The sequence below is a fragment of the Podarcis filfolensis genome (genome assembly GCF_964270895.1).
Source record: "Podarcis filfolensis genome assembly, chromosome: 12".
Classification (NCBI taxonomy): Eukaryota; Metazoa; Chordata; class Lepidosauria; order Squamata; family Lacertidae; genus Podarcis; species Podarcis filfolensis.
In genome coordinates, this window is record NC_139614.1 from 27,062,773 (window position 1) to 27,086,455 (window position 23,683).

The following is a 23,683-nucleotide window of genomic DNA, read 5'->3' on the forward strand; positions in this document are numbered from 1 at the left end:
GGCATTCAATAACTTAGAAAAAACGAGACTTCTTTTGTGTCATGGATATAAAGTAGACTGTAGTTGCCACAGAACTTCAGAAAACTTCAAGAGTAGGCATCCAGCATCAAGAATCAAGGCCTTTCCTTCTATGTTTACCTCTTGCTTTTTCCTCTTGATTTCTGCTAGTGGAAGAATCTGAGAGCATGTTTGGTTTCGATATAAAAGCCACAAAGAAACAAGAAGCTGAATTATCTCCAGCACTTCAGCAGTTGGATAACTTGGGGAAAGGAGTTTGTAGAGATTCAGTTAGCAGGATTTCATAATGAATAGATTTGAGAGGAAGGACTTGTCATTTCCATAGATGTCTGTTCATCCTTCAGCTCACTGGAATGATGAGATCAATATGTGCCTACTAAAAAGTAGGATAAGGAGAAATGCAGATGGTACATCAGAGCTATAAAGTCTCTTCCTTTCTGATCAGGATTCTGCCAAGGAGTAATTGGATCTTGGCCATGAAAGATGACAATCAGTAAAGATATTTTTAAATCTTAATTAGGAAACAGATTTGAATGACATTTTCAAATTCAGCCTTATTTCTATACCCTTTAATCAAAGGAAAGGAAATGGTTTCCTTAGAAACATATTCCTGCACTATTTCAGAGTACCTTGTCTGTAGCTGAAAACTGTTTCTCTATGGATGTGTTCACACAAGCATGTTCATCACTCAAGGGCTGCACACATTAAACCATAACAGAACATATTCACAAATCTAGGGCTCATGTGCTCCTGTCTTCCACCATGGCCATGAGATTGGAAGCTTCTACTTCCATTTTCAATAAATCATGGTTTCTTGTTATTCCTTTTCTCCAAACCATTATGTCTTGCTATCTCTAAACCAGTAATTATTGGAAAGACTAAAAATAATCAATTGAAATTGGCTATGATTGTTAACCACAGTTTGAAGTTGTTGTTCTATTTCAGGAAACCATAGTTGACACCAACCACAGTTTATCTGTGTTCAGGCATAATGAGGAACCATGACCAATTGAAACAGAAGCAAAAGCTTCCTCATGATCATGTCAGAGGAGGAGAAGGAAAGCATGCATGAGCTGGTCTTGCGCACATAACATTAAATTAGTGTTACATACAAACTTGACTTCTGACTGCACCGCCAAGTGACAACTTGCGTGTGAAGCAGCCATAATACTCCAAACACCAGAAAGCTTTCATGTCACCTAGATAATCTCAAAGGCTGTCTTTCCAATGCAGGCAATTCATCTGCTGAGCTACATCTAAAGAATGATTTCTACATTGAAATAAATTATGTGTATGCCCCCTAAATCTTTTATTGTTTTCTAAAGCATATAGGCTAAGAACTCAGAATATGCCAAAATACATGCAACAGAAAAAAATTAACAAAATATTGCAATTAAAGATAAAAATATTTATAAATGGTTTGAATTACAGACCAACAATTAATAAAAGCCATACCCTTTCAAAGTGTTTTGTGTTTTGTTTAACCTTTCCTCATACTTATGTAATTCATCAGTTTCACCAACTAGCAATTGTCCAAGAATTTCACCACTCAGAAATGAAAAGTAGACCTAGGCCATTGCAATTATTTCTTTTCCAGAAATTATGAGATTTCTGTTACTTAAACGCCCCGACATAGTACGGATTGGATTGAAAATAATATAGAAAAGCAGAAACAATAAATTTCATATATAATTTGTTTCTCAAAAAACTTCTGCTCTAATATGGTCACACCTTCAGCATTTATTGTGTGTCTTTGTATATGCAGAACCACACATCTGCACAGAGCTGCCAGTGTATTGAAAAGACTCGAGGAGTCTTATGTCTGCAGATTCTTATAAAACAAAACCTTATAGTATGTCTTCAGATTCTTACGTAGCAAAGATATGGGTCATCATGGGTCCTTTGCGTTGACTTGTTTTTGCTACTTCCAAAGATTTAAAGATATGTTACCTAATATTTATTTGAGGGAACAAATACAGTACAGTTCTGTTTGTCACATCTTGGCTTCTACAAAAAGTAGAATAAAATGTTGGCTTTTTCGTTGACAAACCACGAGTAGTAAAGCAGGAAGAAATCTTGTCAATAGCTCATGGTTCATGAGAACTGAATCAGTCTATGTGTGCTTATATCCCTATGAGGCAGCAGGCACCCTTACCTACTAGAGAGACAAACCAGAATCCTGGGTTTCAATATAATGCTAATCCAAACCTTGGCTTGGCTACAGGAATACCACACCAGCAGAGGAAGAACAAAGCAGCTGGGCACTCACCAATTCATGGTTAGCCATAGCTTAGTTAAGCGATAAATGCAAACTGGGCCACTGTTTTTGCATTTTGTTGTGCTTCCTTGCAAGTTTTAAAAACCAGCAACACAGTAACTTATAATTTTCTTCTTTAATCCACAGAGAAGCACAAAGATGTTTTAACTACCTTAAATCGTATTTGGTAGAGAGTAAGGGTAATGAACCTATCATCCTGCACATGTACTCCATTTCCTATCACCTTGACCAGCACTGGCCAGTGATTAAGGATGATGGGAGTTGTAGCCCATCAACATCTGAACAGCCACAGGTTCTGCTTCTCTGCTATAGAGAATTCAAAGATTTTATCTCACTCACACTTGAAAGTTAGGTAATGAGGCTCAATAGATTAAGATTTCTTTTTTTACAAGAAGCCTTTAAACTTTTCTATTTATTATGAGTCATTCAAATGCTATCCGTCTAGTTCCCAGATTCCCATTACATCAGTTTACTGTGAGAACATCTCTGAACTGCATCACCATCCATTTTTTTCCCTGGATTTCATAAAAGTTTTGGGCAATGGGTTGCATTAGGAAGCCAGGTGTCCAACTTTACAGGAGATAGTCCTGGATGTACATCTTGCACAACATGTTTGCATTAAGTTTATGTTTCTAGTTCTGGATCTGACAATGTAACATATAGAAAAGCACTGAAGTCAGGTGGAGTGAAGTAAAAGATAGTTTGTGGTGTTTATCTGTGATAACATATTCACACATGCCACTCACCAGTTGTCAGATGTAGAACATATGTGCACAATCCCAGAATGTTGAGTGAACTGATGACAGGACTTCAGGTGGTGTGTGTGTGTGTGTGTGTGTGTGTGTGTGTGTGTGTGTATATATATATATATATATATATATATATATATATATATGCATGCATGTATGGCTGGCCCTAAGTGAAGGCAAAACTATTAACTTTTAACTCCAATCCCTTACCAGTGATTTTCTGTTTTAACATTTCCCAATCTTAATATTTCCTTTTTCAACAGTTCTGAATGAACAAAAATCTGGGGTTATTTTTCTTCCACAAATGACAATTTTCAGATGGGGGTGGGGGTGGGGAATGTAACATTTCTTTTAAAAAAAACAGATTAGGAAGGGCCAAAGGGATGTTTTGCCTTACCATTCCACTCATAAATGGTGGAATACTAGGAATACAAGTAATCTGTTTATTCATAGCCTTGTTTACATCTGCAAAAGGAGTCGTTGCTACATATCTTCGTTTCTCCAGAGGCCTATAAATAATGTACAAACCCAAGTACAGTCACTAAGCATTGTGGAAGTAGTATTAAAATTCAAACAAATCTTTAAACAAACTTTAGAGTTAGTTGGGTGGCAGCAGGGTGTGGGAGCGAGAGAAGGAAAAGGAATTCTCCATAGGTCTTGCTAATTTATGCACAACACCATGCATTCCAAAGAAAAAATCAGGCTTTCGAACTTAGGCGGCTGAATGAAAAAGAAGAAGACTTGCACTGAAAGTTCACTATTGCCTGAAAATATCATTTACATTTAATCTCAAGGTCGTAGGTTTGAGCCCCATGTTGGGAGAAAGACTCCTGCATTGCAGAGGGTTGAACTAAATGACCCTCATGGTCCCTTCCAACTGTGATTCCATAGAGTTGCCCAACATAGCACAGTGGTAGAACACTTGCTTTGCATGCTAAGTAGGGGTGGCAAACCTCAGAGCCAGGGTCCAAAGGTGGTCCTCCAGGATTTTCTATCCTACCTTCATGACTATGCCCCCTTCCCAGGCCACACCCTCTTTCCCAAGGGCATATTGGCCCAAGGGGAGGATACAATGACATATGATGTAGCAAGCTTGCTGAAGCAAAGCAGGTTCTATCATAGAATCATAGACTTGGAAGGGACTCCAAGGTTCATCTCCTCCAACTCCCTGCAATGCAGGAATCACAGCCAAAGAATCACTGACAATTGCGTGGCAAGTTCCCGCCCCCCCCAGGTGGAAATAATGGCGCATGACACAATTATTAAGGTTAAAGGGCTAAAAAAAAGGCCACAACTTTATTGGTTACAGGTGATGAGTGGTATTGGCTTAGGCATTGGTCCTAACCGACTATATTCAACTTCAGCCCGTCCGCTTGAAGTCTGGGAAGGGTTAACCACCAGTAGAGGGAGTCCTGCTGATGTACATCAACTAGGAATTCCCCCGGGGTCACCAATAGGGGGCGTGCCTTAGGCTTCAGACAGGCCAGGCCCCCAGAATCCTTTATCCTACTACCCTTCAATATGTGGGGCAGCAAAGAGGGAGATCCCTGGCCACGTCCTGCCTTCAATAGGGCAGGCCACGCCCCCAGAACCAGCTGATTGGCTGGCCAGGTGGTGACATGGCCAGGAATCCCCCTAATCATGTGGGGGCTGGGCTGAAGGGCGGAAGTGGATATGGCCATCCAGCCCAAGAACATTTCTCAGTCTTTTCCATGCAGAGGACTTATTACTTCCTTGTTCTTCCTCTTGCTTCAAAACATAGCCAAGAAAAAGGTGGTCTATAGATAAAATAAACACACACAGAGACACAAATACTGTAATATTTACACCTACATTTATCTATAGAGAGATAATCTTTTTAATTTGTGAGCTTGGGGTGGGGTTTGATGCTTCATTCCAAAGCTCCCTTTATGCCTTTGCATTGCTTTTCATGGTCTTTAGAGGGCTGTGTATATGATTAGGGGTGTGTTTTGGTCACTTTGGAACAGGCCAACTACCCAATGGAGGGGGACACAGTGGAGCAGAATTAGTGGGACAGAGCAGAGAAAATATAGTGGAAGTGCTTTGGATCTGAGATTGCCAGATGGATCGTTCAGAGTGAAGGTGCACAGTTGAGGACAGTATTGTTGTGAATAATAATAGTAATAATAATACCTTGCCCATCTGGCTGGGTTTCCCCAGCCACTCTGGATGGCTTACAGCATATCTAAAAACATAAAAACACCAAGCATCAAAAACTCTGATATAGGGCTGCCTTCAGGTGTCTTCTAAAAGTTGTGTCATTCTTTTTACGGAATCTCTGCTAAGCTCAGAAGACATAGGCGCATGAGACAAAGCCATGTAAAAAAAACTGAGCAGAGGAGTTTTTGCTCTTTAGTGGAAATCTGAGTTAGCTGATCTCCTGTGAATCTTAGATCCACAGGTGACAGCAGCTGGAGACAAATCCACACCAAGTTGTTCCTGTTATTTTGTCAGTCTAAATTTTGAGGTTGCAAATCACAAATTTCATTGTACAGCTCACTGATCTTGCAATTCATAAATTTATTACATATTTGTGTAATGTTGGGTATTGCTCCCATCAACTAAAATTCTACCCAGTGTCCCAAGAAAAATGAAATAGAGCAGTGGTTAGGCTTGCTGCTTCTGGCCATTTGCATTGTGGGCAGAGAGTGTAGCCTGCAGATCAGAGCCCTGAAGTATTAGGCAGGACTGAAGAACAGCCTTTCTCAGGGAAATGTCTTCTTGGGGCCATGTAATATGGCTGGGCCTTGAACACTCTGGACAGAATTTGCTATAGGCTCTAGGCATGTGAATCTGTGAGGCAGGCTAAGCAAACCTCTTGGCGAATATAATGAAATGGTCAGCAGCTCTGATGACTTATTTACATGATAAGTCATCCTGGAATAACCCTTTTTAACTTACTCAGCTCTAATTTGTTGACATATTTTACTAGCTAATCAAAAGCTGGAGTGAGTTTAAAGAGAGTAAGATGTGGGTTGAATGACCCTAATGTGGGTTGATTGGTGCTGTGCCAAATCATGATTTATGGTACTGATGAGTGATTCAGATGAGCTATTTGCCACATGAAAGGTACAATCTAGGCCGAAAGAGAAAGCAACTCATCAAGTGCAGAAGCAGTTGTGTAAATCTGTTCTGAAACAGTACCAGCCCTGGATGGCCCTCAGATTAACATGACAAAACTTTCAATTAACCAAACAGCCAACTGCACAATTGAAATTCATAGTAGCTCCATAAGATTCTATAGGACTCCATAGGATTCCTGCACTTTGGCAGCTAAGTTAACCCTGAGTTGCTTGTGTTGACCAGTATGCGTGAGATACACCTATAGTTCACACGGGTCTTTATAGGTACTGTACAGACATTAAATATGAATCAAGTTACTTGGGAGATAGGTCTTTATATTTTTTTAAAGTCTGTACATGGTTTGTCAGGAGGACAATCCCATAGCTAATTCATATTAAAATTTGAGATTCATGAGTTTGTTTGATTATGATTCACTGTTGCCACATTGGCAGGAGTACCCAGAGGTAGTTCAAATCCGCCCAATGGGGTGAGCTCCTGTTGCTCTGTTCCAGCTCTTGCCAACCTAGCAGTTCAAAAACACGCCAGTGCAAGTAAGATAAATAGGTACCACGGCGGCAGGAAGGTAAGCGGTGTTTCCGTGCCTTCTGTTTCCGTCACGGTGTCCTGTTGCGCCAGAAGTGGTTTAGTCATGCTGGCCACATGACCTGGAAATTTGTCTGTGGACAAACACCAGCTCCCTCAGCCTGAAAGTGAGATGAGTGCCGCAGACCCAGAGTCGCCTTTGACTAGACTTAACCGTCCAGGAGTCTTTTACCTTTACCAGAGGGATGTGCAATGCTGAACTCTTTATGGAAAAACAAGTTAAGAAATCTTCCAATAAGTGACAAATGGACAAATCTGTAGCATGATTGATCTGGTACAAGTTTGCAATTAACCAAAATTGATGTTAGTTACTACTTTTGGAGTATATATTTTGTAAATTATACTTGATTTAGCATTTATGTATTAGTATATTGCTTTCTGTTAAATTTCAGAGCATGTTAACAGTAGATGAGTGTGTTTGTTTGTTTTTTACTTTACTGTACTTGCCAGAGAAGGATTTGTTTTTAATGCCTTTGCAGTATAGATTACAATTGACTATACTAGGAAAAGAAAGGATGCACATGATATAAAAACAAATGCAAATCTGGATTTAATAACTACCAAAAAGTTTTTCCTATGGGAAAGCTGTAAATGAGAATGTCAACAGAATGAACTTTCTCTTCTGATTAAGATAGGGGTACATCATCGGCTGCTAATGATCAGCTACTAATATTTTCGGGATCTCTCTACTGTGCCCCAAAATGGATGTATATCTCCTTCTCTGCCTCATGGTACACGATGGGATGAGGGAAAGGGAAAAGAAAAACACCACATACTGAACAGGGTAGAGTTTTATTCCCGTCCCAATTTTATTTCAAATTTTATTCTCTTGCTCATTATGCTGCTTTAAATGAGCATTTTATATTTGACTTTCTTTAGTAATGTTTTATTTTGGAATGTTTAAGATAATATTTTTGTTTCCTTTTAATTATGTTGCTTTGGATGTAAACGTTATATTTGGCTTTCTTCGTTATTGTTTTATTCTGGATTGTTTTATTTGATGTTCTAATATCAGTCGTATACTGCTTTGAGTGTTTTTTTCTTAAACATATAGAAATTAAATGAATAACAACAACAACAACAACAATAGTTTGGCTTCTACCCAAAACATCCCCAATTCTCAAGGCAGTTCTGATCATTATTTTTTTTCCCCTTCTTCCATACAATCTTTTTATCTTTAATGATATTCCACTTACAATTTGGGAAATAACTGCATGATTTGAGGCGTGCATTTTACAAACATACATGTTCTTCTAACATGCTACCTACATATGGACATTTGGGACTCTTGGTGGGGTATAGGCATGTCTGGAAGGCGTTCATGGGGTGTATGCTATCGTGTTCCTCCATTGAGCCTAGAAACAAGTTTGTGAGGTTATCATTCAATCTGAGCCAAATAAGAGGTAATTTGCTATAAGGAAGGTATCAAGACATTACTTTCTGCGTCAACATGTATAGGACTGCACTGCTGAAATCCCAGTCTATTCATTAGATTTATCTGTCTCATAGTTGCAGGTAGTCTTTTTTTGTGGGGGGAGACCCCAAAAACAAATGTGTGACTCTTTGACATGAACATGGGCAATAAAATCTTTTTTTCAGATGTTTTAACTCTTAATATTTTACAACCCTTTTTTATTTTGCCTTCTCCTAAAAGACAGGTAATTCCATTTAATTGCAGGTGGGAAAGCACTTTCCACTGTTCCTTTTCTTTTATGGTGAGTGTTGCACTTCGGGATGATGCTGTAAAAGTAAACTGTGAATGAAATAGTAGAATACACATACACTGGCAGCCCTGTGGAGTCTGAAAAAAGGAAGAAAAACAGATAACGTCTGGTTATTTACTAACCTGCATTTATGAGCACAGCTGGCCCTTTTAGGTTTCATTTTAATGCTTTCTGAGGGGTAGTAAGATATATAAAATATGTGGCTAGAGCACATGTAGCGGACATAGGTGCACATATATGATAAACCAGAGAAGGCAGACTCTTTTCTACAGTAATTCTTCCTAGCACTATTACAAAGGTTAGCTTGGATTCAACAGACAAAATCAGAAAGAAAGAAAGAAAGAAAGAAAGAAAGAAAGAAAGAAAGAGGATTTAGAAAGCAAACAGACAACTTGAGTCTAGACCATGAAATGGGAAATGATTTGTGAATGCATGGTTAAGCTAGATACTCTGTATGCTACTAATGTGTAATATGAGCTTTTGAAAACACACACCAGGCAAAACTGCTTACAATAGAGACGGAGAAAGCAATGCGGTGCGGAAATGTTGGATAATAGTCAGACCATTCATGCTTAATTGCTGCTACAATAGTCTCCTCTGCGTTGTTGCTTCTTTCAGACTTTGGGCTTCCATAAGAACAGCCCTGTAGCTGCCCTTCCGAGTTGGAGCAGCCACATTTCTTGGTGAAGCATTTGTGCGTGTTCATAGTACCAGCCCATCTCCTTCACTTTCCTGGTGGAGAGGATGTGAGGGTCAGGCCAGGGGAAGAAAAGACAGGGACCTTCCCTCTCACTCCTACATGCAAATAGGTTGCTATATAAAGGGCTTTATAAAGGTCAAGTTAACAGAAATTTTAGTACAAACACCAAGAATTAAATGCCTGGCATATTTTTTTGTTTCAAAAGAAAAAGGATGTTAAGGATACAGTGACCAAGAGAATATCAAGAGGTTCTTTTTCTTTTCTTTTCTTAAATAATTTTTAATTAACAGGCCAATCAAATCACATTATTTCCAAATCACATTAATTCCAAATTATACAGCCAGATTTTTAAATTTTGTTGGGGGTGCCCATAAATCAAGCTCCGAATGGGGGTCCAAGCATCACTTATATTGCTGCTTTAATTAGACAGTTCTATCCAGCTCTGTCCAGATAGTCTCTTTATTACTTTCTTCCTCTTCTTGTTGTTATCATATATTCCTTTCTTTGAGATCTCTGATCATCTTCACAAGTGGGTTGGAAACAAACATCCTCTGTGTGGGTTTTACACTTCCAAAAATCATATCACATAGGGACAGACGCCATTCCACGCTTCCGTAAAGAATTTGTCCTCGGTCTGTCCTTTAATTTTCCCAGGCTTGTCAAATATATCACAGAGGGCTCTGCCAGGATTAGATCATATTCCAATCATCATTCACATTCCGATAATCCTGGTCCTCCTCCCCCCGTCTTTCTTAAACAAGCCTGTTTTAGCGAGACGCCATTTAAAGCTGCGTCATAAAATTTTCCTCCGTACTCCGATGTTTACTGATCCTCTCTTTTAATCAATAATTCACTCCACACAGTTCTTAGATTCCTGCTTGTGATTAATAACGTGCAACGATCTTCTTTCTGGGGTGGAGGGTTATTAATACTCACATAAGACAAAGAAAACAAAAGTTTTTTCCTCCACCCCCCTCCGTTTCACTCCAAACATACCAGTCTCTTAATGGTGGTTCATCACTTGATTTATTTGTCCCGTCCATCGCTCCGGTCACAGAGATCCATTAATCAGCAGTCTTATCTCCTGGACTTCGCTTGATGTATGTGCTTTAGCTTCTTTCCAATTATATGTTTCCAATTATATTTTCGAGCTAAAGCGAACCCGAGCGCTGGTTGGAGACAGCGTCAGGAAGAGCCGACTTCACCGAGGGCTCGTGCCAAGTGTCCGGCACCCCCTTCTTTCGATTCCGGGGATGCATTATGGACACCGCCGGCAAGGCAGTCCCCCCCATCTCCTTGGGGGGTCGGGAAGGCTGCATACTTCCCATAGCAGCCTCTTAATTACCTTGTGTGGGTCGGAGAGATGTTATTGTCGGCCATCTTCCAATGCGCCACCTGCTGCCCCCCCCAAGAGGTTCCTTTTCATGCCATGTAGACATTACTGAAATATAGACCATGAGTGTAGCATGTTTGTGAAAGCCACTTGATTTTTCAAGCGCTTTTGACAGATTTGGTTGGAAATTTCAACAAACATTGCAGAAAACTACATCAGCTGATGCAGAATACCATAACCATTCATGTTTCTGAAAGCATTCTTGTTGGAAAGTCCTGTTCCCTCACTGTTCTCTGTGTGTGAAGTCCAATGTAATGTATTGGCACATCCTTCCCAGAGATCCCCAGAAATATCAGGCTCAAAAGCTTGAGTTTGCCTATAGCTCCAGTCCTTTCTTGCCTACAGTCTGCCCTTATCTATGTACTGAACCTCTTTGCTGGATTAGGTATTTCAGTTTTACATTCCACCAGAAAAACAAACATGTCTATACTACAAGTTTAAGGGAGGAGGAGGAGTAGCATGAGGCATAACTGCTGAAGACTTGAGTAAAATCCCTTCTCCAAAACTACTAGTTGCACTGGGAAGAAATGGTGTCAATAGTGGAATTTCCTCCCAATGCAAATAACAGTCTGAAAGGAAGGATTTTCCTTAGGACTTTGGAAAGAGAGGAAAGTGTTACATCCCCTGTCCCAGGCCTGCGGCGATCCTGTTAATTATCACCCACCCCCCAAAGCAGGTGCCACGTGCTTTTTTATTTTCCAATGTGCAGGTTAAATGCAAAGTGGCATTTTACGTCATGTTTACTTTGGCCCTCAGAGGCAATTTTAAAAGGTGTGCATCCTGTAAGCTCCTTACTGCTTTTGGTGGTAGACCCAGTTTCTTTCTTCTTAACTCTAATTTTCCTCTCTTTTTTTCATTCTGTGAACCTATTCAAAGCCCATATCTGTCAAAGATCAGATGGAATAAAGGGTCCCAATTTTAAGGGCATTTTAACAAAAAGGCAGACAGATGTACCCTAACTGCTATCTAAACCAGTAGAACCACAGAGTGGCACAGCAAAGAAGTGATCTGTGAGATTGTACTCCTCGTAAACCAGAGCAGAGAGCTGCATGTGCAGAGGAACTCAGCAGCAAGGCAGATTTAGTGCCAGCTAGTCTTAAGGGATGTGGGTGGCACTGTAGGTTAAACCACAGAGCCTAGGACTTGCCGATCAGAAGGTCAGCGGTTCGAATCCCTGGGATGGGGTGAGCTCCCATTGCTCGGTCCCTGCTCCTGCCAACCTAGCAGTTCGAAAGCACATCAAAGTGCAAGTAGATAAATAGGTACCACTCCGGTGGGAAGGTAAATGGCGTTTCAGTGTGCTGCTCTGGTTCGCCAGAAGCGGCTTCATCATGCTGGCCACATGACCCGGAAGCTGTACGCCGGCTCCCTCGGCCAGTAAAGCGAGATGAGCACCACAACCCCAGAGTCGCTCACGACTGAACCTAATGGTCAGGGGTTCCTTTACCTTTACCTAGTCTTAAGCAGAAGCAAGTATATAAACAAAAGGAAGTGCTTCTTCACATAGCACCATGGCTATACTATGGAATCTGCTACCATAGGATGTTGTGATGGCTGCCATCTTGAATGGTTTTAAAAAGGAGATTAGATAGTCATTGAGGATATGTCTCTCAATGGCCACTAATAATGAATGCTCTGTATTACTTCAGTAACTAGAGGCAGCATGCCTGCAAATACCTCTTGCTGTGGAGCTCAAGTGGGGAGTGTCTTTGAGTTCATGTTCTGCTTGTTTTAAGAGAATGCTTTTCAACATTAGTAGTAACTGATTTTCATCCTTCATATTTTGATAGATGAAATCACTGCTGAAATATTTTATGTTAAGTGGTTTATAAATTATTAAAACAAAATAAAGGGAACCCACAGATAGAGGGGGATGGGGGAATAGTATAGGCAATGAAGCTTGTGACACCCTCTTTCCTTGCTGTTGCCACTGGGATTGGCGTTTTCTGTGTGGAATGATGTGGACAGAAACCATTAGATTTATGGATACTTCCTTAGAGATGATGCAATTTTTTTCCAATGAGCCAGTTTGATTGCTCTCCCCATAACCTTTCTATGACCTGTACACTTCCAAGCAAGGACTCCAGTTCAAATGGATGAGTTCTGAATAAATTAACAGGTCACAAATGGAAAATTCATTTGGAAATCAGTCATATGCATTCCCATTTGTTTTCACAACTAAAACAAAAGGGTTTAATTCATTCATAGCCTCCTTCCATTTATTTACTGCTTAACATGCTGTTGGTCATAAGCAAGTGTTTAAGAGGAGCAAAATACTATATGATTTTGAGAAAACCCACCAGCCTAGATTGTGAATGTGGCTGCTGCCATTACTGGTGACTCCAAGAACCATCATGCTGATCATTGGAGCCTTAGAGCTCACAATGAAGCAACTTTATGTCTCCTTTCTTGGGTGTTTCATCTTTCAAAGAATTGGGACTGAGCTGTGCAATATTCAGTCCCATCTTTGCTGTCGTATAGCATTGATGCTTTTGAGCACAACTGATTTGCCGATACAAAACTGCCATTGTCCTTTGCAAAATGCAACCTCAAGAGCTGCCTTTCTACAGAACAAAAAGGGAAAAGTGAAAAAGTAATAAAGCCATAAAGAAACTCAACCTGCCTTAAACTTTGTGAGCTTTTCAATTTTATTGCTAAGTATGGAAAACTTAAAGCCTACATTCCTTGGCTTACATGCAAGCTATTTATTATTTTTGGTCAGATGGGAGCTTGTGCATTTGTGGATGGGGAAGAAATGGAAACTTGAAAGCCAGCAAAGTCTGAGTTAACATGCACACTCATATTTGTGGAGAGGAGGGCTCTTCATAACAGTCTGAGAAAGTTAATTTTAAGAAAATAAAAGACCTTTCTTATGAATGTAGACAAAGAAAGTTTAGAACAACTCTGAAAAGGGTGTGTGCATTCTCACTCCATATCCAAATATATACTGACAAACCAGTGGTTGTAGAGGACACCACCTGGCATGTTCCGACAGATTAGTCTAACGTGGGTTTAGTGTTGGTGAACCAAATTAGAATGAGTGTGTGTGACAAATGATTCAGAGGCTACTTTATCACCAATTGTAATGTGAGGAAGCAAGGACGGCACAGAGCAATCTCGACAACTGGTCCTCCAACCAACAAGCACAGTTTTGTGAACAGAGAAGTACAACCTATTGAACTGATAGGACTGATGCCTTCGTTACATAACTTTTCTCTCAGGCATATGGCTCATTAAACAAACTATGTCTCTCTCTCTCTCTGTGTGTGTGTGTGGTATTGTTTTTATTTGTCACTATGCTATGTATTTTTGACTCTGGAAGTTGTGCCGTTGATATCTGCATTGAAATGGCAGAAGGGTTATTGTGAATGGTGGCGACCAAGTACAGTGGTACCTCGGGTTAAGAACTTAATTCGTTCTGGAGGTCCATTCTTAACCTGAAACTGTTCTTAACTTGAGGTACCACTTTAGCTAATGGGGCCTCCTACTGCCGCCACACGATTTCTGTTCTCATCCTGAAGCAAGGTTCTTAACCTGAGGTACTATTTCTGGGTTAATGGAGTCTGTAACCTGAAGCGTCTGTAACCTGAAACATCTGTAACCCGAGGTACCACTGTACTCTGGTTTAATCTTCTCACAATCATTACCATAATCTATTTTCTATATACTTTACTTTTTCATATATATTTAAAAGGTTGAATATTTCTCTAGCAATTGAAGGACCTGGTGCTCCTTATATTAAAAGAAGCTGTATGTCCCTCTGCAAATAATTGCAACCTTTCTCCCTTACTATACTTGTTAAATTTAAGATCCTCTCTGGGTGTTGAAAGAGAAAACAATGCTTGGAAGCAAGTGTGCATGTTTTTCCATACTTCCTGTTTGTCTTCTTGAGTTAGCTTAATCACAAAAATCCCCAAAAGTTTTACAGAACTAAAAGCTATCAAACTAAGCATCACCTGATCACTCATCTGCATTTTATGAAATATATAGCAGCGAGTGTGGAGAACAATACAAGCTTTACATAATGCTTTCCTTTAACCTCAGGTGTTATATACCATATGTTAATACTTAAAGTATTATGTGGGAAAAGGGAGTGCATTATGGGGCCCTTTCAGATTCCCCCCCTTTTGCAGCTACACCTACCATTTGGCATAGGATACAGGCAGCAGAGGAAAACTCGAGGGGGGGTTGCCTCAGTTGCAGCAGCTGCAAAACAGATGGGAAGCTGACGTGAAATCTGCCAGAAATCTCCTCTAGGTTTTCCACCCATTTTCCACCAAAGAGAAAACAAATCTAGGTGATATTATGAATACAGATCCCAAGCTCAAGATGGGATGGAATCTCTTAATCTTGGCTGTTAGAAAAGTGGAAAATAAATTCCTGCAAAAAATAAAACAAAATACTGCTTTGGGAATCAAAACAATCAAACTTTACAGAGTCAACATACCTAAAGAGTATCCAGAGAAAGCTGATTTTAATAGAAAACAACGGGGAAAGAGTTGCACATAACATAACACAAGGCCATGAAACGAAGGACAGGAACCAGTCAAATGTATGCAGGAGTTTAAAAATCAGACATCTGCTAAATGCACATTTCCCCCATAGCTTGTAATTGCATAGCATTCTTTGCTGTTCATTCAGTACAAAAAATTATTTATCCAAGTGAAATTCTGCCATTATTATTATTGCTGTCAGGTATGTGAACCATATTGTACTAATGGGGCTTGTGAGTCTCTCTGGGTTTAGCCAGAGGTAGCTTAGGCTGCTCATATAGCAGAGATGGGGAAGGAACCTGTGGCCCTCTGGATGTTGCTGAACTCAGATCCCACCCCCCAACTCCGCTCCCCAGGATACCTGGCCATGCAGAAATTGCATAGCCGGCGTAATGATATTGCTAAACACCACATTAGCATTAAGATTTTATTTTATTATGTCACAAAGCCAGCTTTAGCATTGTCCTAACTCAGGAACGGTGCTGGAAAGCCGAACACATCTCTTCTTCTTTGCAACTCTTCCCAAAAATTAGAGTGCTTTTCACAGGAGCCAAAGATGTTTGTGAAAAGTGACGTGGAAAAGATGGCATTCTGGGAAGTTAATTGAAGAAATAGAGATGGTGGGGGCACCATGCAAGTGTTCTTCTTTAGGCATGTAGATATAAGGGATGCAAAGGTGGAAGCCGCTTAGAAGTTTCGCGTTGTGAGGGTGGGGAAGCAAAGAGTCTTGGATACCGTATATCATGTTTTGAAGTCCACTCTTTTTAGAGCGTTCTCTCGAAGAATCTCAAGCAGACATCTTGCACATCCCCGTAAGTACTGTAGGTCTATGAAGTTCTGCGTAACGCAATAGAAGTAGTTAAGTGGGACTGCAACTTGAGAGAAAGCCAGATAATTGTGGAAACGCAGTCGCTAAAAGTTTTATAATTCTGTTACATAAGCCTTGTTACCAGGACTTTGTGGTTAATGTCTAACATTTCTATGTACCTTTCCAATTTTAGAATTTATTTTGTTTGTATTAGCCTTATATATACCCTTCTTCTCTTGCCGTATTGAATTTTACAACGTGTTAAAGTAGGCAGAAAATTTTAAATTAAAGTAAATATAGTTAAAAAAATTTAACAGCCCCAAACATTCACAAGAATAACTCATTTCAATAAGGTCATAGATTAGTCAGTGTTTAATACACTGGGCATAGAAAATAATGTTTTCGGTATGGTCAGCAGCCGTTAGAGATAACCAGTTTTATTCAGGAATTTACTGGCTGGTCTTTGGCAAATTATAATCTCACCCTAATCAGTGCGGCCAATAGTGGTATATCTCAGAGGATAATGCAGTAGCTTCCACATTTAAAGTGAATGATAATTTGTTCTACAGTGATAATCTTTCTTCACCACAGGACTTTGTGAGAGCAACTAGCAGCAAGAAAATATGTGTTAATATATTTTACGTGTGCTAGATATTGTGAAAGAATTTCCTCTTCTTGTTTTATCGAGACTAGATAGTGATAGATATATTTAAAAGATGTAGCTGTAACTGTGTGTCGATGCGACAATTATTTGTTTTTTCATGAAACAGAGACCAGTTTGAATTCTACCATTAGTCAGTGTTTAGCAATAATTTATGCAAGATATTTTACTCTACTCCAGGCATTTCATTGTGTCCCAACATAGCCCCATAAAGCAAATGAGAGACTAGGAAGCCAACAAACGATGAGGCTGGGCAAAACAGCCTCACCACAGTTCAGCCCGGAGGGTTTTGCCAAGAGCAGATGCCGTATGACATACGTACATTCAGTGATATGCAATAAAACTGCAACCCAGACTTTACCCATATGCCAATCTGCCAAGGAAAGCTACTGCTGCTGATAGAAGCACTGCTGCCAAAATGGTTTTACGGCATAGTTTCTATCCAGTAATGGCAAGAATGTCTGAATAGCTAATCTTCCCCTGTTGCTTAGGTCTCGTGCAGGAACTTTCTGGCTAACAAAATGCAACCAGCTATGCATCTCAGTTTAATAGTCTTGCTTGCAATATGCAAAGCGTTTTTCAGTGACAACCAAACCACTCAAACTGTAGTAACTGTCCAGCCAGCAGTTTATTTATCCTTGAGAAAATGCTTCAGACTTGCAAAGCTATCACCAGCCACGTAGCCTTCCCGAACAAGCAGTTCATGCAAGATGCTGAAATGTGTGCAATGCTGTGCGGGTTCTTTTTTTTGGGGGGGGAGTAGGTGGCAGAGCTGGCCAGGATGGATTTGATTTAAATCAAATCGATTTAAATCACGATTTAAATCACGAGTCAGACTTGATTTAAATCATTTTACAGAAAGACTCATTCTTCCTGGTGTAATCTTGATATTTATGGTACAACTAGAGGAAGGTTTCATTTTTGGAATAATAAATTTTCAGAGTAGTTTTTACAGTTATATAAAAAATTACTGATTTGGTTATCCTATTAGAAATACATAGATAATTATTAAATAATTGTGAGGTTTAGTAAGTTAACTGTTTATATTTTCTGCTGTACTTTATTGGTAGAAGAAAAATAATCATTTCCTTAATAACAATTTAAGCAATTTATTTAACTAAAACAATAACATTATAGCACATGTATCCATGTTTGTTAACTGATGTGGTTAAACATATATTTTTTAATAAACTTAGACTGAGTTTTAGCACACATGAAAAACTTAAAACAAATCCTTATTTCCTGATGAATAGCCTTTGGACTATCATGTAACTTAAATAGAAAACTATCTTTAGAAAGATTTTTCTGCCCAAAGCATTTTATTTTAAAAATCCAATTTAAATTTTTTAAAAAATCTGATGTAAATAAAATAATCCATTTTTGTTTTAAAAAACCCATTGATTTTTATCCACGCTGGAGCGGGCAGACTGAACACAGTCCAGGCAAGTGTAACTGAGTGGACCATCCTTTGGGCAGGGCAGGGCAAGTACAGCCTGGGCAAGCAGATAAAATGGCAGGCTGCACGAACTAAAGAGTCAGAGCAGAATCTAGGAATGTGACATACTGTGAGAGCATGGGTGGGGAACATGAGTCCCTCCAGCTGCTGTTGGACTCGAGTTCCCATAAACCCCAGCCAACATAGCCAGAGATTGGAGGTCCAGCAATACCAGGAGAGCCACAGATTTTCCCACTCTTGCGCTAGAGCATAAGGAGCAGAACTGCTGACCCATCCAGTCCAGCATCCTGGTTACCCAGCTATTTCTAGCACATGAGCCTTTTACCATTGATGCTCACCTGTAACTGTGTTTCAGAGATGTGCTAACTCTGAACTTGCGAGGTTCCATAAACTCCTACAATGATTAGTATCCATTGGGGACTGCATCCTCCATTCGTTTTTTCTAATCCCCTTTCAAAATGATCAAGCCTTGTGGCCATCACTGCATCTCGTGGGAGCCAATGCCAGAAATCAATTGCATGTCATGTGGTGGTATGAATAAGTGCTTATTCTTGTCTTTTCTGACAATTAAGTTTCACTGGATGACATCAAGATTTAGTCCCCCCCCCCCACACACACAACAAACCCCAAATATTATAGTCTTTCCTTGTAGTGAAGGGGCTCCAGCTCCAGATAATTTTGGTTCCCTTTTCTGCATGCTTTCCAGCTCTACAATATCCTTTTTGAGATAGAGACAATCTGAACCAGTAAGTTCACGTCAGACAGAAGACTATAGCCCATCGCATTCCCTAGCTGACCGTACCAGGAGGTTGAATTTACCAGTAGGTCTCTCATCTGGTATAACAGTCACAAGGCTTGGAAATGCATCACTCATACGTAGATCCATTTATGGCAGGGATGGCCAATGTGCTGCCCTCCATCAGACACTGGGTTACAGTTCCTATTGCCCTTACCACTAGCCATCTTGGCTGGGGCTGATGGGACAATTTCTGGAGAGCACCATGTTGCCTATACCAACAGACACACACAAATAAAAATAAAATAAAGTAAAATCTGGGGGCACCTGTTCTTAAGTAAATAAGTGTGCCATTTCAAATAGTAAGATTATGGATGACAATGGTGTTTGTCAAGCTTTGCCTGAGATTTGGAAAAAATACGACAGGACAATTAATCAAATGCCTGCTTCCCTGATTAAAACAAAACAAAACAAAACACCCATAAATAATTCTCAAACCAGAAATGCAACCCAGGATAAAGTGCAGATTGCAATAGCTGTTCCTGAGAGACGTCCTCAAATAATGGCTGGTGCAGGCTTACCTGTTTCCTAACTTCAACAGGCTTTGTTGCATCCTGCAACAAAGAATTCCCTAATGGAGCACAGGGGACTGCCTTTACAAAGACACTAGAACACAAGGAACTTTTAGGAATGAAGAGGAAGATGGGGCTGTGATTGTTCCTGTCATTCTTCCCTCAGGCCAACAGAGTTGTCTGTCAGCTCCTAAGCACATCTTTGCGCTGGCTTTTAGAGGCAGGCAGGGTGGAGCTGTCCAGCTCTGCCTTCCTTGGTTCCCATAGGATCTCATAGCAGTTGTTGCAGCTACAGGACAGAAAAGGATCATGATGCCCAAAGCAAACCTGCACACTCAGGGCTTGTAGGCAGCCATTCGAGGAGGCTGATCTGCACTGTTGGAACTGCCTTGCCTTGGTGCACTGCCAAAGCCTACTGGCATTTCCTGGAAGTATATGGTAAGCTTTCTATTTGTACGTGCCATTAGGGAGGAGGGCGAGGTGCAGAGTTCCTTTGAATTTCATTCTTTGGCCTTCATAATAAGCATTTTACATGCCGTACTGGTAGAGTTTGTTATATTTGTCTTTTTTATATCCTGTTTGCCTTTCAACATTTCTTTTAATTTTAAGATGTATATCAGCAGACAGGCCTATGAATTTTCTTTCATAGAAGTTTCCAGTGACTTTGGCAGTAGGGACAATGATTACTGGAAGTTCTCAATGAAAACTAAACCCTTTTCACTCTACCCTCCATAGGAGCTGGTTATAATCCAAACCATTCTTGTCTGCTTATAAGATCTGCTGTAGTTATGGTGTTCTTTGGCCAAGAAGGCCATCTCAGGTATGCCAGTGACTCATCCTTCAGCGAAAGTCATAAAGAGACTGCTTATGAGCTTGTCTGCTTGGAAGTTGATGCAGGTTTCTATTTAAATCAGCAGCTGAAGTGTGAATTTATCTGTGACATTTTTAAGATGGTTGATGAAGCCAAAAGTTGACTAGTGATTCTCATGCTGAACGCTAGCTAATTTTGGATTTACAGCATGCAGCATGCCAAGATTAGAAACAAATGGATATAAAATTTGGGCGGGCAGGGTAATCTGATACATGGGTCATAGTTTGCTTTAGGGCCACTTTGCACATGATTCTTATGTGTAGGAAAATATATGTGGAAAAATAAATGTGTATGTATTTTTCACATGTCATAGAGGACATGGTTTTTCCTACAAGGCAGTGATGTCCATGTAGGAAAATCCCAATTCATTCAAGCAGTGGCAGTCAGCTAATAATAGTCAAATAGCAATGAGCTAGCTTTCAAATGTTAATATGGGAAAGGCCTTCAGGGAGGTGCCGTTTTTATGACATTGCTTCATTGAGAAAGTTATTTTATAGTAGAAGATATCTTGCCTGGTGTAAAAAGAGAATATAAAATGGGCAGACAACTCATTGATCCAAAGTGATCACAATCCCAATGTATTTTAGGTTATAGAGCCCTTCTTTGGAGGAATGCTTAGGAAAAACTATTAGAACAATCTTATATTTAAATGTTGCAAGTTTAAACTTCTTTCAAACATATTCCAAATGACCTTTACATAAAACAGCAGGATGCTAATCATTGCATCCAGTCATATTGCATATGGCAAAGAACGCGAACAACAAAAAAACCTCTTCCCCATTTTAAACAGGGTGTGTTTGAATGGTGGTTGCATGATGGTTATTTGAGATATATTTGTAAAGACATCTGTGTAGGTGATTCAAGGTATTTGCCTCTAGCAGCCAGAGCTGTACCTGCAGTACATAAGAAGGACATGGGGAGTCAACCATGCACCACTTGTGATTTCAGTAGGCTGTAGCATTGCAAGCACCCATAAATTTGACAGAATACCTCTTGCATGATGTTTCCTGCCTATACCAATACTTTCCAAATCCTATCTGTACAATACCATCTTGAATGATGACGCATAAACGTATCATGGCTCCTGATTTGATCTTTCATTTATTTCAGATTCTCAAGAGGGAAATTACAAATCAGAAGTCAACAGTAAGCCAAGGAAGGAAAGAACTGCTTTCACCAAAGAACAAATCAGAGAGTTAGAAGCAGAGTTTGCTCACCACAACTACCTCACCAGGCTGCGGAGATATGAGATAGCAGTAAACCTGGATCTTACTGAAAGACAGGTATGAATGGAAAATAAATTAATGGAGTTCTAAGTGCAGGCAATTACCTCAGACCAGATCTATCTCATTTAGAAGTAGACATGATAATGTGTGGAATAGAATAAAATCCTAACATGACATTTATGTTATGCATATACATACTGGATAACATCAATGTTATCTTTGAAACAGATACTTATAAAATCAGTTAGCACATTGTAACAGCCATGGAAAATTAATGAGCTCAGTTCCGTGTCTGCCAGAATAGAACGAATGCATTTTCAGATTGTCCTTTTAACATTCATCCTGTCTTCTGTGGGTTGTTGGTTTTTTATAAGTTTTATAAGCATTTACAACACGAATGCATTTATCTTCTTCTCCAGTCCCGTTTTTTAAATAAATCCCTATCCTTCCATACGCACACTCTATTAATTCTAGCAATTCAAACAAAACTGGTGATAATGTTGACCTGTGACACAGGGTAGGGTGCTGTCATGCATGTTCAGGACATGCAGTTCTATACAGTACATGTCTGAAACCTGCTTCTGAAATGTGAATGACTGCTGGGCAGGATTATGCAACTGCTAGGAAAATCTTTACTCTCTCCTTTAAGTGACCCTGATTCTATACTGGCTGCTGCCAGCCCAGTACGTCTACCACAGAAATGGCCACATTCATCAAAGTACACAGGAAGTTATTATTGAGAAAGTAAAATAACAGGCAAATTTATTCAAGGCTTGTCCCAGAAAGGATGAAGGAAGTGAGAGAGATGGCGAGGGGGTGGGGAAGAGAGGAGATGCTAACCAGCCAAGAGTGGCTACATGGTTATGCTTCAGTGTTCAGAACAAAAGGAATCTGAAGTCGTAGAAGCTGGAAATCTGGAGACATGGGGAAAGAGGGAAGAAATCGTGGGGGATGGGTGGTGCTTAAGTGAAATAGTAACCCCGTTTGTCCTTATGCTCTGTCCAAAGCCTGTCAAAGGGAGGGAGAAGGGGAGATGTAAGGGAATGCTTGACTTTAGGTTGAGTGTGGTTTTTGACATGAATGGGAAGGTTACAAAAAAGTGCAGTGCTGCGAGTAACTAATTCATAGATGGCAAGGTGGTGCCTTTATTGAGTCAAGACGTGGAGGTGATTTGGCTGCAGCATGTCCAAATGTTTTCAGGCTAGCATCTAGAGGATAGGTCCACTTTCTATTGTGTGCTCACAGGCTCTGCAAATGCACACTGTTCTGGTGTGTCAGTTCACATTCAGCTAACCCCCCCCCCACTTTTCCTGATAATATATAAGGTAAAGGTAAATGACCCCTGGATGGTTAAGTCCAGTCAAAGGCAACTATGGGGTGTGCCACTCATCTTTCTTTTCAGGCCTAGGGAGTCAGTGTTTGTCCACAGACACTTTCTGGGTCATGTGGCCAGCATGACTAAATCACTTCTGGCGCATGAAGGACCATGACGAGTGTCAGAGCGCACAGAAACGCCGTTTACCTTCCTGCCTCAGTGGTACCTGTTTATCTACTTGCACTGGTGTGCTTTTGAACTGCTAGGTTGGCAGAAGCTGGGACAGAGCAAAGGGAGCTCACCCCATTGTGTGGAACTGAACTGCCAACTTTTTGATCAGCAAGCCCAAGAGGCTCGGTGGTTTAGACCACAGTGCCACCTACGTCCCACACCAAACAACACTGATGCAGCTTGGGGAAATTAAGTTGCATGTGCACGAAGGCTTTGCTTTCGTAATGGCACTTAATACAGCACATTCTTGGTGTTTTTCATGTCTCTTCTTTAAAAGAGCAGAGCATGATGAGATGATTTCTGTTTCCCAGAGGCAATTCTTCAAAGGTTTCAATTCAATATGCTGCAGAGGAGTAATTGATCATATTTTTGCTGCATAGCTTGAGATATGACAGAACCAAAGGAGCTCTCAAAAGAGGGGTGGGGGAAAGCCTCCAGAACTGCCAAGACAAAGATGCTTCTTAAATTGTCTTTGCTATATAGCTGTGGCAGCCTCCAGGGAAATCTGGAATGCAAAGAGCTGGGCTTCTTCTGCTTCTGCTTCTTCATTTGCTTTTTAAAGGTGGATAGCAGTTGTACTAAATTAGCTTAAAGTGTTGCACATTTGTCTTTGTTTTCCTTTTTCTATAAACTCCCTTCAAAACCACTTACTTGCGTGGTAGTCAAGGGAAGGGCTGTTGCTCGGTAGGTAGAGCACATGCTCTGCACATAGATCCCAGCAGGATCACTCCTTGCCATCTCCAGAGCCTGAAACCCCAGAGTGCT

The 23,683-nt window shown here is 40.3% G+C and overlaps 1 protein-coding gene across 1 annotated transcript in view; it reads left to right on the top strand.

Annotated features, from left to right (window-relative positions):
• Window positions 1-23,683, top strand: part of MEOX2 (mesenchyme homeobox 2) — a 66,814-nt gene that overhangs the window by 30,797 nt on the left and 12,334 nt on the right. Inside the window, exon 2 of the mRNA XM_083578866.1 lies at window positions 21,257-21,429. Coding sequence (XP_083434992.1) covers window positions 21,257-21,429 — 173 coding nt within the window. The remainder of the gene's footprint in view (window positions 1-21,256; window positions 21,430-23,683) is intronic.